This window comes from Oncorhynchus mykiss, unplaced genomic scaffold (genome assembly GCF_013265735.2).
Source record: "Oncorhynchus mykiss isolate Arlee unplaced genomic scaffold, USDA_OmykA_1.1 un_scaffold_634, whole genome shotgun sequence".
In the NCBI taxonomy this organism is placed as follows: Eukaryota; Metazoa; Chordata; class Actinopteri; order Salmoniformes; family Salmonidae; genus Oncorhynchus; species Oncorhynchus mykiss.
In genome coordinates, this window is record NW_023494081.1 from 15011 (window position 1) to 31783 (window position 16773).

Sequence of the window (16773 nt, forward strand, 5' to 3'; positions counted from 1 at the left end):
GCCAAAATTCAGTAAACTTATTGTGGGAAGCTTGTGGAAGACCAACCGAAACGTTTGACCCAAGTTAAACAATTTAAAGGCAATGCTACCAAATACTAATTGAGTGTATGTAAACTTCTGACCCACTGGGAACGTGAAATAAATAATAAGAAAAGCTGAAATAAATAATTATCTCTAGTATTATTCTGACATTTCACATTCTTAAAATAAAGTGATGATTCTAACTGACCTAAGACAGGGATTTTTTACGAGGATTAAATATCAGGAATTGTGAAAAACTGAGTTTAAATGTATTTGGCTAAGGTGTATGTAAACATCAGACTTCAACTGTACCTAGAAGTGCACACTATTCTTATTATTTTTTATGTATGTTTATAGTCAACTATACAACTTCTACTACTACTACACTTTATATCATCCAATAATATATAATGAAAAACACTCAACATGAAGAATTAATGCAATTATGTTAATTTCAAATATTTATTTTGAAATATAGATTAGGTACTCTTCTTTTATAGCAGGAAGTAAAGGGACTGGACAAGGCTTTGCCTATAGCTGAAAACATCCTGGAAATGAGCGAGCGCTTCCTTGGTTTCTTCTTGGTGGAGCATACACTCTCTGTTCGGCAGGATTGTTGATCATTGACAATTGCTGGGGGAAAAATGTAAACATAACATTTTCTTTAACTGACCCTAGTTAGTGTGAAGAATTAGTATTGCATTATTATTTTTAAATTGTAATATTCTACATAATTTACAAATGTCGGGCGGCAGGTAGCCTAGCAGTCTCAATCCGCCTATTTAACGCAGAAGTGTTACATAGGCCACCCCAGGGCTTAGACTGTTTAGTGCCAAAAAGAAGGGGATAAAAACATGCAAAAAATATATATACATATAAATAAATATATATATATATATATATATATATATATATATATATATAAAAAAGTTGACGATATATATCAGACGCTTCAGTTCCATGTAGTGAATCTGTTATTCAATGCGTTTGTATGGGCAAATAGCAGTAAGGCCGATACAAACCCCTCGGCCCAGACAGGGCGTAGACTCTTGTGGGTTAAAAAGCATGATCATTACAAAGGTGCAACTCGTGCTGGAGGCAATAAAAGGCCACGCTAAAATGTGCAGTTTTGTCACACCACACAACGCAACTCTGTCTCTGTCTCAGAGCTGCCTTCAATGTCGTTTTAGAGAATTTGGCAGTATGTCCAACAGGCCTCACAACCACAGACCACGTACGTATATGGCGTCGTGTTGGCTGTAGGGTTATGGTGTGGGCAGGCATAATCTACGGACAACGAATACAATTGCATTTTATCAATGGCAATTTGAATGCACAGAGATACCGTCACGAGATCCTTAGGCCCATTGTCGTGCCATTCATCCGCCGCCATCACCTCATGTTTCAGCATGGTAATGCATGGCCCCATGTCGAAAGGCCTGCATACTCACCAGACATGTCACCCATTTAGCATGTTTGTGATGCTCTGGATTGACGTGTACAACAGCGTGTTCCAGTTCCCACCAATATTCAACAACTTTGCACAGCTATTGAAGAGGAGTGGGACAACATTCCATAGGCCACAATCAACAGCCTGATCAACTCTATGCGAAAGAGAAGTGTCACGCTGCATGAGGAAAATGGTGGTCACACCAGATACTGACTGGTTTTCTGATCCACGCCCCTACCTTTTATTTAAGGTATCTGTGACGAACAGATGCATATCTGTATTCCCAGTCATGTGAAATCCATAGATAAGGGCCTAATGAACGTATTTCAATTGACTGATTTCCATATATGAACTGTAACTCAATAAAATCTTTGAAATTGTTGCATGTTGCGTTTATATTTTTGTTCAGTACACATTTGAGTGTATTGACTTACCTTTTTCACTGACGGCAGGGGTCTGGTTCTGGGAAGGTGTTGGAGTGCAGTGGTTCTTCTTGTTGACCTTCTTTGTACACTGGGTAACAAACAGTCATTTATACAGTAGGAGAAATTGCACACAAAGGGTATCAGTGTTTACCATCTGTACTGTACGTAATGAATAAAAAATAATCTTAAAAATGTGTATTTTGATGACATATGTACCTTTGGGTTGAGTCCACAGAGAGCGCTGAATCTTCCTCTCTTCTTTTCCTTTCTACAAGTTGTTGGAAGCCCAGAATTACCTACCTCGTCACTGCCAAGTACATTGTGTGATGACAACTGTGTCATGGAGGGAGGTGAAGAGCTAGCCTCATTGCATTTAGCTAGTAGTTCCCTAGTTAATGATTTGACCAGGGCATCGTCAAATGCATAATCCGTTGACTTCATTGCAACCTGGAGCATCTTCTCTGACCCAAATTCTTGAAGAAGCCCCTTGTAGACAGCCTTGAAAATCTTTTTGATTTTCAGATTCTGGGGGTAGGCTTGAGTTGGTTCAAGGCCTGAGGTGCCACAGAACTCAGACAGAATCCTCTTTGTGAGAACTCTTGATGTTTCACCAATGTCAGAGGATTCCAGTAATGTGATAGGGGTGATCATTGACAGCAATCTAACAATCAGTAAAAGTACCAAAGAGGTGTAGTCATTGCTAGTGGAGTCAAATGATGCATGTGTCTCAGAGTCCATGGCTGATGGAGTTGATGGATGCACAGAGACACTAGACATCTCCAGATCTTTGTTGTCCATCTTGGATTCCACCTCTCCTAAAACTTGAATATCCACAGTTCCACCGTTGTGTGTGCTGCTGCCAGACAGAGGGGGTCTAGGCAATGATTTGGAACTAGACTGACGGCTAGTGGTCATGAGAGCCGGTCTGTCAGAGTCAAGTGTTCCAGCATCAGTTGGGGACAACCCATTGATTATGTTCATCAACTCTGATAATTCTTCTGATGAATTGGAGGCCACAGAACAGGTATCCATGACCTGATTGACCATTATATTGGTGAAAAGGCTCTTTGTGTCAAAGTAAACCTGTGAGGAACTAATGGAGATGGCAGAAGAGCTCGGCATAAGCCAACTTGTTTCCTGCAGAGAACCATCAGAGATGATAGTTTGGCAGAAATCGGATCCTTGTGATGGTGGAGGAAGCCAGAAGACAATCTGCTGTAGCAGACGTTTTATTGACTCCGTAGCAAAGGAGTATACAAGGTCAGATGGAAACTCCCTGGATTCTTCAGAAGCATTCAATCCTGTCTTCAGCTTCAAAAGAATAGAGTCAGACACGCTCTTGCCAGCTGGCACAAAAAGAGCCTGGGGGGTGTTGTGACTTTTTATGAGCTCATAAACTTTGTCAGTGAGCTCATGTGAGAAGTTCTGAAGACCGTCCCTGGGGCTGAGTCTCGCAAGTCTTCTTGTAAAAGAAGTGACATCATCTGCAGTGGCTGTGTGTTTCGTATCTTCTCTTGGAATGACCTCCATAACAGTGTCAACTATGGCAGAGATGGTTTGCCTTGTGTAATTTGTTGACCCTTGTGAATGAGTTGAGGAGTCACTCATATCAATGACCGAACTCCTAATGATAGGACAATAGATTTCAACAGGCCACTCATTGGGGACTGGAGTGCCTGGAAGAGAATTTGTCAAATCACTCTGGGACCCTCTGGTCATGGCAGAGGTGATGGACAGGGAGGACTTTGAGGAGGATGGCCGGTGTATCTCGTGTCCATCACTTCTCACCATGTCAACATCCTCCAACATGGAGCCCACGATGGAACGAGTCAAGAGGGCTTTCTCTGAGGTGCTCATCCTCTCTGACATAAACACTCTCCTCTGGATTGTCATCAGAGTCTGACTAATTAAGGCTTTGGAATAATTTACCATGCTGGTCTGGCTGCCTTCATGTTCATTGTAAGTAATTTGTGTAGAAGTAGCTGTTCTGCATATGGATTCGGCATGTTTGGAGGCCTCAACCACATTGTCTAGGAGTACTGGTTGTTGCTGGGCAAAAAAATCCTTGACCTTGATGAACACATTGTTGAACAGGTTAACAGTGCCTGGCCAAATGATCTTTCCTTTCACATTGACCCCGTTGTGAACACTGACAGGAAGGGTTGAAGCTGACAGGGATCTCTCTAACTGGCCAGACACTGAAGCATCAGACATTTTAGTCATCTGGGTGATGCTATTAAGGTCTTTAGTGATGCTTATGACGATGTTGGATGCTGCAGAATTGGTGTGCAGAGAAGAGGTGAACAAAGGTGGAGTTCCACGGTTCTGAAGGATTTTGAAATCTCTATCATCACCATCATTACTGGACTCTGTACAAATGTCTGCACTTCTACCATCAAGGCTGGTATTTACAATGGCAATCAACCCTGATTGAAGGATCCCACCAGCCAAATGTGAGGCTTTAGTTTGAAACTCATCAGTACATAATTTGTCAAAGGCTGTGGATTTAAGACTTCTAGAGGATGCTTCCTCCTCATCATTGTTGATCTCACCATGCAAATTGTCCTGTGTATTGACAGCATAGTCATCAACAGATAAATATGATTTGGAGGCGGCAAGGACGTCAATCTGAGAAACAACGGCATCCAAAAGCTTGGACAGGTCTTCTGTATCTCCTTTTAGGCTAGAGAGGTATTCCTCCATGGATTCCTCAGAGTGATACACAGTGAGGATCTGACTAATGACCTCCTTGGTACAGGTTTGAAGGTCCGCTTGGATTTCAAGAGAATCCCTATTACAAGTCACCTGAGAATCTAAACTTTCACTAGGAGCCTGTTTGAGAGTCTCATCATGTATTGGTGTAACACCATCGATGACCTTTACAGAGTCTTGGCAGGGAGTGAGAAACCGCCTCAGCATTTCTCGAAATCTATGATATATAATACGAGCAGCAGAAAGGGTGCTCACTTTTGAAATTCTGACATTTTCAGAGTGATGTGCCTGCATGGACTGAACAATAGTCTCCACATCTGTTACAAAAGTGTCCAGCAATTTAGATGCTTCAGAGTCTCCCAGTAAGCTGTTTGTAAAGGGTTGACAGATCTCAGGGCTTCGCTCACTGCCTTTCTAGCCTTTGTCTGGAAAGACACACTGGAGAGTTTCTTCATATTTATAACTGGAAGACTCTGGGTAGATTCACTGTTGGTGGTCCTGTCCTGCAGACCAAGTGGAAAAGTGAGATGGGAGAGACATTGTTCACTGTCTAACAACTCAGATGGTGAGGGGGAACACGAACTGGTGAAATCATTCAAGTCAGACATGATGCCATCCACAAATAGAATGGCCTCCAGAGACTCTTCAGAATCACACTCTCCAACAGAAGATGAGAACTTCTCCATCACCTCAGTCTTATACAAGACAAGAACCTGGCTGGCAATCGCTTTTGTGGTGTCAAGGAGGACTTGGTCTTGCAAATACTTTTTGAGAGCCAAGAGAGGTTTTGGGGTCTCACTTTGTCCTTTTTGTTCATTCATAGATGAGGGGGTTATTAAAAGTGGTTTACAAGAAATGGAGTCCGATGTGTCAGCCTCACCATTACTGGAATGACCGATGTCTAGGCACAAAGTTGGAACCATTGTGAAATAATCTTTTGTGCTCTCCACAAATGTACTTGCGAGATACCCTTTTTCTGGACAGGTAAGAATCCTCTTCAGCGTATTTTTCATGTCGTAGTAACAACCAACAGTGTAAGACCAGATCTTACTCTGATGGTTTTCAAGAAGGATCTGCTCACTCTGTGCAGGAGAGCAGGATGCCCTGATAGACTGGGTAAGATTGTCCATGTCTGAAACAAAGGTACTTACCAACTCAGAGGCCTCAGGGTCAATCATAAGGTCTCTGATCTCACCTATCCTAGGAGTTGGACAAGATGATGTAGTGCCAGAACAACATGATGTACAACCCCTGAATCTTTTAACGATCTCCCGGATCGATTCAGTGGCCTTGGTCTGAAACTCCTCAGTGAGTAGTCTGTCCATACTTTGTGTTGACAGACGAAGACTAGATGTGGCACCTTTGATATTGAGGTTGCTCTCTCCTTGTTTTAGCATCTCCTCAGGACTTTTACAAGCTTCAAGCATCTTCATATGGTCAGCAACAACACAAAGCAGTTCCCTCTTATCGGGGTCATTTTCCTCCTTATTGCTGAAGTTCAAAACAGTGCCACTGAAGGCTGTCATGACCTGTCCTGTTAAATGTGTCATATCCACCTCAACACCATCCTCTCTGAGAACAACAATCTGCTCAACACTCTTCCCATTAATATACATCTGAAGTATGTTGGAAACGCCAGACACCATCTCCTCAACAACCTTGGTTCTGGAGACACCACCACTGGCAAAAATAACAGGGGACATTCGGCCAGAGATGGGAGTTTGGATAGCCACAGAGATTATGGAATTGACCTTCTTTGACACTTCTCCAACAATAACCCGGATAGACTTTGAGTGTCTACCTGGTCCTCTCTTTGGATACAGAGGACATTGTTCAGCGACTCTTTGAAGGAATCCTGGACACCAGTGAGGAGACTGTCCTCAGTAATCCCAAAAAAGTCCCTGAGTGGCTCAGATGATATAGACTCACCATCTCCCTGAGTATTTGGCAACACTGTCTGAGACCTTTGAGAATACAAAGCAAACAATACAGCATTCCATATTCAATAGTAGACACAGTAGTGACATTAATACATCATTCAGTAATCAGTTAAACTGGTCATTAAGAGTAAACTGTTATACAGATAACAAAACATATTTTCACAAAATGGGTTATGAATAGTTAGGTGAAACCGGTTTCTTTAGGAATGACTGAACATACCCATTACGTGAGGAGCTTGATTTGGCCGTGCAAGACCTTGAGGATTTGCTGCTGCCTCTCTTGCGAACCTTCAGGTTTGTGCTAGAGGATCTCTCTGATTCTGTCAGAGACTTGCCAGATACTGGAGACACGTGGCTGTATATCCGTACAAAACGGAAAATTGCAGGGATGATGACCTCCAGGATGGCCTCAGATACAAACCGCACAATCTCCAGGCACATCTCTGCAAGCAATGCCCTCATCACCTGTAGGACCGAAACAGTGTAGGTAGATTACTCATAGCCGGGCTCTGAAACCAAGCTCCTCGAAGAGATACCAACAATCTCACATATGTTCATGAGAATCATGAAAGTGGCATACATTGGAAAGCATGAAAAGCAGTAGGCTACTAAAAAGCTCTTTGAATGTAACTGTTTGTGATAATGTGGATGATACTGTAGATAGATAAAAGGTTTGTATCTAATATTCTTGAAACATCTATTAATATATCTATGAATCATTTTCAGGGTTAAGGGACTTACAGGGTCCATCCTGCCAATGCTTAACTGCCTCCATTGCCTATAGGAGATAATTAGATGTTTTTAGCACCAAAAAGCACACCAACACACATACAATTTATAAAATCCTCCAGATGACATTGCATTCAAATACTACAATATAAGTTTGGACATACTCCTCAGTAAGTTTTTCCAGAAACCGGATGATAATCGGGTTGAAAGCATCCGGATCGATTGGCGGGAGGTCAAGAGCCCTGGTCTGACAGGCCCTGGAGACACACTCACTTAGGATCTTCTCATTAGATTGTCCCTGGTGAGATGTCCCCTGAACTGCCATCCCAGAGAATTCCACAGATGTAGAGGGATCTGTGTGCAAAGCAGCATTCACCAAGGTAAAGAAGTCAGAAAACATGTAACCTTCTGAGGCAAATATGTATTAGCCAACTTTGTGAAGTTAAGTAGCCAAGAAAGTATAACATGTGCACTCTGCTATTAGTCTTCTGCTCAATAGATGTCCATACTAAATTAGATTTACATGCAAAAGGATTACATTCAGTGAAATTAGTGTTTCATTTATGACCTGCATCAGTGATCTGCTCCACTTTGTTTCTCTTGGTCCTCTTGGCCTAAAAATACAATACAGTCAATGATATACACGTAGATACTGTATGAAGCCATCCCAATACAGCCCTTTGAGTAGAGCAAGGGTAAGACTGATTGCAGGGCTGTCCCCGACAAAAACAAATATTTGTCGACCGAGAGTCATCCTGTTCTAATGTTAAAATGTATTTTTCCATATCAGACACAGCCTATGTGTTTGAATACAATCACCTACATAGGCACTGAGCTTGGCTGATGCTTTAAGCACACTGTTTAATTAAATAATTAAGACACACAAATGACTCAAGAAAGAGCCCGATGGTGACACTGTATTAAAATAAATGACAGCGAGTGCCTGTGTGACAGGTGCACGTTGTCTCGCTCTCCTCCTTACTGCAGCGAAAAGGCACCACATAACAGCAAGTGTTTATTGTGCTGTCCATGCTGAAGACGCAATATCATTTCAGCCATTTAGTTTCTTCCTTACAGTTCTGGAAACTTCTTCTTTACAGTTCTGGAAACTTCTTCTTTACAGTTCTGGAAACTTTAGAGTGTTTTCTATCCTAATCTGACAATTGTATGCATATTCTAGTTTCTGGGGCTGAGAAATAGGCCGTTTCAAATGGGTATGTTTTTTATCCAAAAACGAAAATACTGCCCCCTACGCGCAAAAGGTTAAGCAAATGTTAAGCAATACCAGTCTGTTCTAATGACTAAAAATTATAAAGCCATTATTACAGCATAGCAAATATTAAAAACAACCGAATCTGTGAAATTGCTTAATTCAACATTTTGCTGGTGCATGAGGCTTGGTGCTCACAGAATCAGTAGGCTATTAAACAAATACTCAAACAGGCAATAGAAGCTATATCTGTCTTACTCCTGTATATATGTATACAGTACCAGTCAAAAGTTTGGACACACCTACTCATTCAAGGCTTTTCTTTATTTGTACTATTTTCTACATTGTAGAATAGTAGTGAAGACATCAAAACTATGAAATAACACATGGAATCATTTAGGTACCAAAAAGTGTTAAACAAATCTAAATATATTTTATATTTGAGATTCTTCAAAGTAGCCATCCTTTGCCTTGATGGCAGCTTTGTACACTCTTGGCATTCTCTCAACCAGCTTCACCTGGAATGCTTTTCCAACAGTCTTGAAGGAGTTCCCACATATGCTGAGAACTTATTGGCTACTTTTCCTTCACTCTGTGGTCCAATTCATCCCAAACATCTCAATTGGGTTGAGGTTGGGTGATTGTGGATGTCAGGTCATCTGATGCAGCCCTCCATCACTCTCCTTCTTGGTCAAATAGCCCTTACACAGCCTGGAGACGCAAACCAGATGGGATGGCGTATCACTGCAGAATACTATGGTAGCCATGCTGGTTAAGTGTGCCTTGAATTCTAAATAAATCACAGACAGTGTCACCAACAAAGCGCCCCCACATTATCACACCTCCTCCTTGCTTCATGGTGGGAACCACACATGCGGAGATCATCTGTACGCCTACTCTCACAAAGACATTGTTAGAATTTGGACTTATCAGACCAAAGGACAGATTTCCACCAGTCTAATGTACATTGCTTGTGTTTCTTGGCCCAAGCAAGTCTCTTCTTCTTATTGGTGTCCTTTAGTAGTGCTTTCTTCGCAGCAATTTGACCACGAAGGCCTGATTCACGCAGTCTCCTCTGAACAGTTGATGTTGAGATGTGTTGGTGACTTGAACTCTGTGAAGCATTTATTTGGGCTGCAGTGTGAGGTGCAGTTAACTCTAAAGAACGTATCCTCTGCAGCCGAGTTAACTCTGTCTTCCTTTCCTGTGGCGGTCCTCATGAGAGCCAGTTTCATCATAGTGCTTGATGGTTTTTGCGACTTGATGGTTTTTGCACTTGATGAAAAGTTCAAAGTTCTTTAAATTCTCCGGATTGACTTAACTTCATGTCTTAAAGTAATGACGGACTGCTGTTTCTCTTTGCTTATTTGAACTGTTCTTGCCATAATATGAACTTGGTCTTTTACCAAATAGGGCTATCTTATGTATACCAACCCTACCTTGTCACAACACAACTGATTAGCTCAAATTCATTAAGAATGAAATAAATTCCTTTACTTAATTTTTAACAAGGCACACATGTTAATTTATGAAATGCATTCCAGGTGACTACCTCATGAAGCTGGTTGAGAGAATGCCAAGCGTGTGCAAAGCTGTCATCAAGGCAAAGGGCTACTTTGAATAATCTCAAATGTAAAATATATTTTGATTTGTTTAACACTTTTTTGATACCTACATGATTCCATATGTGTTATTTCATAGTTTTGATGTCTTCACTATTATTCTACAATGTAGAAAATAGTAAAAATAAAGAAAAACCCTTTCGACTGGTAATATATACACTGCTCAAAAAAATAAAGGGAACACTAAAAAAAAACATCCTAGATCTGAATGAATGAAATATTCTTATTAAATACTTTTTCTTTACATAGTTGAATGTGCTGACAACAAAATCACACAAAAATGATCAATGGAAATCAAATTTATCAACCCATGGAGGTCTGGATTTGGAGTCACACTTAAAATTAAAGTGGAAAACCACACTACAGGCTGATCCAACTTTGATGTAATGTCCTTAAAACAAGTCCAAATGAGGCTCAGTAGTGTGTGTGGCCTCCACGTACCTGTATGACCTCCCTACAACGCCTGGGCATGCTCCTGATGAGGTGGTGGATGGTCTCCTGAGGGATCTCCTCCCAGACCTTGACTAAAGCATCCGCCAACTCCTGGACAGTCTGTGGTGGATGGAGCGAGACATGATGTCCCAGATGTGCTCAATTGGATTCAGGTCTGGGGAACGGGCGGGCCAGTCCATAGCAGCAATGCCTTCCTCTTGCAGGAACTGCTGACACACTCCAGCCACATGAGGTCTAGCATTGTCTTGCATTAGGAGGAACCCAGGGCCAACCGCACCAGCATATGGTCTCACAAGGGGTCTGAGGATCTCATCTCGGTACCTAATGGCATGGAGGGCTGTGCGGCCCCCCAAAGAAATGCCACCCACACCATAACTGACCCTCCGCCAAACCGGTCATGCTGGAGGATGTTGCAGACAGCAGAACGTTCTCCACGGCGTCTCCAGACTGTCACGTCTGTCACATGTGCTCAGTGTGAACCTGCTTTCATCTGTGAAGAGCACGGGCGCCAGTGGCGAATTTGCCAATCTTGGTGTTCTCTGGCAAATGAAAAACGTCCTGCACTGTGTTGGGCTGTAAGCACAACCCCCACCTGTGGACGCCGGGCCCTCATACCACCCTCATGGAGTCTGTTTCTGACCGTTTGAGCAGACACATGCACATTTGTGGCCTGCTGGTGGTCATTTTGCAGTGCTCTGGCAGTGCTCCTCCTGCTACTCCTTGCACAAAGGCGGAGGTAGCGGTCCTGCTGCTGGGTTGTTGCCCTCCTACGGCCTCCTCCACGTCTCCTGATGTACTGGCCTGTCTCCTGGTAGCGCCTCCATGCTCTGGACACTACGCTGACAGACACAGCAAACCTTCTTGCCACAGCTCGCATTGATGTTCCATCCTGGATGAGCTGCACTACCTGAGCCACTTGTGTGGGTTGTACACTCCGTCTCATGCTACCACTAGAGTGAAAGCACCGCCAGCATTCAAAAGTGACCAAAACATCAGCCAGGAAGCATAGGAACTGAGAAGTGGTCTGTGGTCCCCACCTGCAGAACCACTCCTTTATTGGGGGTGTCTAGCTAATTGCCTATAATTTCCACCTGTTGTCTATTCCATTTGCACAACAGCATGTGAAATGTATTGTCAATCAGTGTTGCTTCCTAAGTGGACAGTTTGATTTCACAGAAGTGTGATTGACTTGGAGTTACATTGTGTTGTTTAAGTGTTCCCTTTATTTGAGCAGTGTATATGGATGATTTACAAAGCCAGGCACATTTAACAATTAGGCTTTTGATTATAGACCTAATTTAGTTGGGTTTTCCTCTCTCCTCAATTTTCTTAGACAATTAGGCTAAGGCCAGGGCTGTTTCCACATCTCTGCTACTGCTGCTGCCTCTGCAGCATTGTTCTCAATCCCAATATGCTGGTTAACTTTGTTATTATGCACATAGCAACATAGGAAAGGGCGGCAATTATACGGAGCACTGAAGATTATGTTTCAGAACCATGGACAGCGACCGTATCCAATGCAGGAGAAAGCGCATTTGTTATAAAATAATATGATTTATTAGTGTTGCGCCATTATTTTTAAATGATATAACCATATAAAATGTCAGTATCACGTCTTAGCGTGATGGACTGTGCCATCCCTGTGGCCGCGGCAATGGATTAGTCAACTGAGACAGGCGCGAATCAGACAGGTGTCCATGTGCACCATGAAGAAAACAAACTTTTGCGGCTGCTCGACTTAAGAAATCCCAGTCAACCAACAGCCTATCGACCAAACTGTCAACCAAATGGGGTCAGCCCTAGATTTACTATTAGGAGATAAAAGGGTATTGCATGGGCAATTTACCTTCCTCGGAACAACATGCTGTAGGGGCAGGTTACAGATATGAAAGATATCACAAATATCCACATCTCTGCTCAATCTATTCCCTTACCTTGACTTTATTTCTCTTCACGGCATCCTGCTGCATCTGAGGCAGGGGATCCTTCTTCACCTTTTCCTCATCTTCATCATTCTGATTATCAACAAAATCTCTCTCAGCCGCATCACTATCAGTGCTCTGTTCAACTGTGGACCTGTTGGCACCTGTCCTCCTCTTGGTCTAAAAAGACAATACAGTCAATGACATACTGTATGTTGCCGTTGCTATACAGGCCTTTGAGAAGAGCTACAGTAAACAATTGGTGATTGAATATTAAGAGATGGAAGTCTGTTGTAAGGACAATTTACCCTCCAACCTCACAACAACATGTTATATGGCATATTGGACAGGTTTAAAGTGTGGACATGTAAGACCCCAGATTTCCCTTTCTCTCCTCAGTCTATTCTCTCACCTTAACTTTTCTCCTTGTCACAGCCTTCAGCTCGATCTGAGGCAGGGGATCTTTCACTTCACTATCTTCTGGATAGTTTAAACTCTGGATATCATTCTTCATTTTCTGGACTTGACCTTCCAAACTTTGATGATCATGTGGATCATCTTCATTTAACTCTGATTGGAATAATTTATAAATATAACTATAATATGACAAATAACCACTACGTGCTAACAGCTGTTTCTTACAAGTGACACAACGCACAGTTATTATAAACTGGTTACCAACTTAATTAGAAGAGGACAAATAAATGTTTTACGCTCTGATATACCATAGCTTTCAGCCAATCAGCATTCAATTAATTTAAAAAAATAACAGAACAGGTTTTCGCTATAAATACACATAGATTATATTGCTTGATATCAAGATTCGTAATTAATGCGTTATGGAGTCACCTATTATTATTATTATAATTTAGGTAGAATTATGATAAATAGCCTACTACTGTTATCTTTGCAATGATCATATTTGATGTATAACAAGTCCCATAGGTTATTATAATGCATTCATTTGTTTTACAATATTACAAATTATAATATTAGCGGCACATTAACGTTAGCCCACACTGCCACCCAGCTGCCACTACTTGCGGCACCCCTACCGCCATGTCCTGTAAACCCTGCAGCATAAAAAAAGACGGTGGAGCGGTTCCTGCACCACTGCATGGGGCTTCTCTGTTAGCAATTCATAGGCTTACCTTATTATCCTCCATGGTTAAAGTCTATGGCTGGAGCCTATATTCCCACCATGTAAAACTTTACCAAGTGATTACCAAAGAGATAAACTATCGCATTTTATACGGTAACTCAGCCAACGTCATAATGTGAATGCACTTTGACGTAATAAAACAACTTCAGGGATGATCTGTCAATCAATGCCATCAGCGACGCAATACTGGATCCCCATACCACTAAAAAGACCACTCGAAACAATAAATACTGGTGTATTAGCTACGTGTCCGTTGTTTTGTACAATAATGTGATGAGACAACAAATAAATAAGTAAACAACAGCCGTCACCAATGATGAGCAATACATAACATTGTAAATAAGAATGCGTTCTTAACTGACTTGCCTCGTTAAATAAGGTTAAATCATTTAAAAAAAAAATAATAATAATAAAATGCAGTAATTTGAGAAGAACGCTTGAGGGCGACTACGAACCAGTTTTGAATAAACGAGGACAGAAACATGCCATGTGTTGTTGGGTCAGAGGCGAAGGGTCATAGTTGAAATGAGAAAAAATGGTGGCGCACGCAGAAATACACGTGGTTCACCGTGGTGGCAACAAAATAAACTTCAGAGAGACAGTTATTACAAATGATTCCAACTACATTGTAGCTGACATGAGCTAAACCTGAATTCACTGTATGACACAAGTATGTCATGGATGCAAACTGTAGCCCTGGCTAGCACGTTAGCTAACGTGTTACTGTGTAGCTACAACACAAGTATTCTAATCTTGAGAGAAACGTAACGTTGACTTGTTGTCTGTGGTCCTGCAAGAATTATGGGTCCGATTCCCGGGAGCACCCATACGTAAAATGTATACGTGCATGGCCATTGCTTTGTCCCGCAACGAACTATTGTTGATACAGACGACTTCCGTACGTGTCCCTTTTACTCAAGTTAAAGTCACCCAGTAAAATACTAGAGTAATAGTCTAAAAGTATTTGGTTTTAAATATACTTAAGTATCAAAAATGTAATTGGATACAATATACTTATAAACCTATAAATATTTTCAAATTCCTTATATTAATAAGCAAACCAGATGGCACCATATTCTTGTTTTTTTCATTTATGGATAGCTAGGGGCTCCAACACTGACATAATTTACAAATTAAGCAGATATAGATTAGAATGTTAGATTAGAACATTGTGCAAGGTTATTGTCCATTGTGCCAATGAAGCTGTTCTTATGCTACACCCTCGGGAGTGTGGTGTCAGGAAAATAACCTCACGCTCAACGTCAACAAAACAAAGGAGATGATCGTGGACTTCAGGAAACAGCAGAGGGAGAAACCCCCCTATCCACATCAATAGGACAGTAGTGGAGAAGTTGAAAGTTAAATTCCTCGGCTTACACATCACGGACAAATTGAAATGGTCCACCCACACAGACCGCATGGTGAAGGAGGCACAACAGCGCCTCTTCAACCTCAGGAGGCTGAAGAAATTTGGCTTCAACCTCAGGAGGCTGAAGAAATTTGGCACAATCGAGAGCATCCTGTATCACCGCCTGGTACAGCAACTGCACAACGCATCACCGGGGTAAAACTACCTGCCCTCCAGGACACTTACACCACCCGATGTCACAGGAAGGCAAAAAAAGACCAAGGACAACAACCACCCGAGCCACTGCCTGTTCACCCTGCTATTATCCAGAAGGCGAGGTCAGTACAGGTGCATCAAAGCTGGGACCGAGAGACTGAAAAATAGCTTCTATCTCAAGGTCATCAGACTGTTAACCAGCCATCACTAACATTGAGTGGCTGCTGCCAACATACTGACTCAATCTCTAGCCACTTTAATAATAAAACATTGGATGTAATAAATGCATCACTAGTCACTTTAAACAATGCCACTTTATATAATGTTTACATACCCTATATTACTCATCTCATATGTATATACTGTACTCTATACCATCTACTGCATCTTGCCTATGCCGTTTGGCCATCGCTCATCCATATATTTATATGTACATATTCTTATTTATTCCTTTACACTTGTGTGTGCATAATGTAGTTGTTGTGAAATGTTTTGATTACTTGTTAGATATTACTGCACGGTCGGAACTAGAAGCACAAGCATTTCGCTACACTCGCATTAACATCTGCTTACCATGTGTATTTGATTGAATGTTTTCCCCATAAAACCTACCACTGCTTTGATTTCTAATTTGATCAGTATTGGTTTATGCTGTGTTAAAATTTGTGTTTAAGCAATAAACAAATGTAAAAAAATCCCTATAGGCTGTCTCATCGTCGTTGGTGATCAGGCCCTACCACAATCGTGTCATTGGCTAACTTAATGGTGTTGGAGTCGCAGGTGAACATGGAGTACAGGAAGGGACTAAGCAGGCACCCCTGAGGGGTCCCCGTATTGAGGATCAGCATGGCAGATATGATGTTGCCTACCCTCACCACCTGGGGCGGCCTGTCAGGAAGTCCAGGATCCAGTTACAAATTGTTGCCTACCCTCACCACCTGGGGGCGGCTCATTAGGAAATTACAGGATCCAGATGCAACTGGTTTCAAGTGGCCAAGAGAACTCATGTGATCTCCTACTGCTAACTAGTGGATGAACTAGGAATCAGACAGGGGAATATTTATATCAATGGATAGGTAGAGACTTCAGCTTTCTTCTCATGTGTATATCCTGTAAAACGAAAAACGTTGCACAAACCCCGTGCTTTTAAAATGGCTATGTTCCTTTGGAAATGTGCACATGTTTAGAGCGAGTAATTGTTTACATATTTTATGTCAAACCTAGACTTTCAAACCCCTTATTCCCCAACAATTGGGACCTCCACCGTATCTCGGGCTCTGTAATAGTCACATTGTTTCTGACGATTATCAGAATCCCACAGTTCTTAGCTTTCTAACAGTACTTAACTGTCGTTCTGCCCCTGAGCAAGGGAGGTAACCCACTGTTCCCTGGGCGCGGATGACGTGAATGTCGATTAAGGCAGACCCCGCACATCTCTGATTCAGAGGGGTTGGGTCAAATGCGTAAGACACATTTTAGTTGAATGCATTCAGTTGCACAACTGACTAGGTATTCACCTTTCCTTTTCCGTAAGCATGTTTCTGTAAGGACCGAAATGTACTT

At 41.9% G+C, this 16773-nt stretch overlaps 2 protein-coding genes across 3 annotated transcripts; both read right to left on the reverse strand.

Annotated features, from left to right (window-relative positions):
- Positions 1-500: 500 nt before the first annotated feature.
- Positions 501-6382, reverse strand: LOC110518124. 2 transcript variants are annotated; one of them, XM_036974531.1, is made up of 3 exons: positions 2113-6382; positions 1906-1984; positions 501-654 (listed from the first exon to the last, which is right to left on the reverse strand). In XM_036974531.1, exon 1 carries the CDS (start codon positions 6309-6311, stop codon positions 4929-4931), a length of 1383 nt encoding a protein of 460 aa, XP_036830426.1. In that variant the 5' UTR covers positions 6312-6382; the 3' UTR covers positions 501-654; positions 1906-1984; positions 2113-4928. The 2 variants fall into 2 exon arrangements, with proteins under 2 accessions (XP_036830426.1, XP_036830425.1); XM_036974530.1 differs by lacking the exon at positions 501-654 and having other exon boundaries at positions 1823-1984; positions 2113-4967.
- On the reverse strand, positions 6347-13033 carry LOC118960576. The gene is made up of 7 exons (XM_036974528.1): positions 12897-13033; positions 12497-12664; positions 7846-7891; positions 7442-7631; positions 7290-7326; positions 6769-7013; positions 6347-6572 (listed from the first exon to the last, which is right to left on the reverse strand). Exons 1-7 carry the CDS (start codon positions 12996-12998, stop codon positions 6347-6349), a joined length of 1014 nt encoding a protein of 337 aa, XP_036830423.1. The 5' UTR covers positions 12999-13033.
- Between the last annotated feature and the right edge of the window lie 3740 nt (positions 13034-16773).

What these genes read in the sequence shown, in the direction of transcription:
- LOC110518124 (XM_036974530.1), bottom strand. Translation starts at nt 4,902, where the DNA reads ATGCAGGCACATCACTCTGAAAATGTCAGAATTTCAAAAGTGAGCACC. An exon ending in TCTGTGGACTCAACCCAAAG is followed by an intron (nt 1,985 to 2,112) that starts GTACATATGTCA and finishes TTTGTTACCCAG; the next exon opens with TGTACAAAGAAGGTCAACAA.
- LOC118960576 (XM_036974528.1), bottom strand. Translation starts at nt 12,998, where the DNA reads ATGAAGAATGATATCCAGAGTTTAAACTATCCAGAAGATAGTGAAGTG. An exon ending in TGAAGAGAAATAAAGTCAAG is followed by an intron (nt 7,892 to 12,496) that starts GTAAGGGAATAG and finishes TTGTATTTTTAG; the next exon opens with GCCAAGAGGACCAAGAGAAA. An exon ending in GCATTGGCAGGATGGACCCT is followed by an intron (nt 7,014 to 7,289) that starts GTAAGTCCCTTA and finishes TCGGTCCTACAG; the next exon opens with GTGATGAGGGCATTGCTTGC.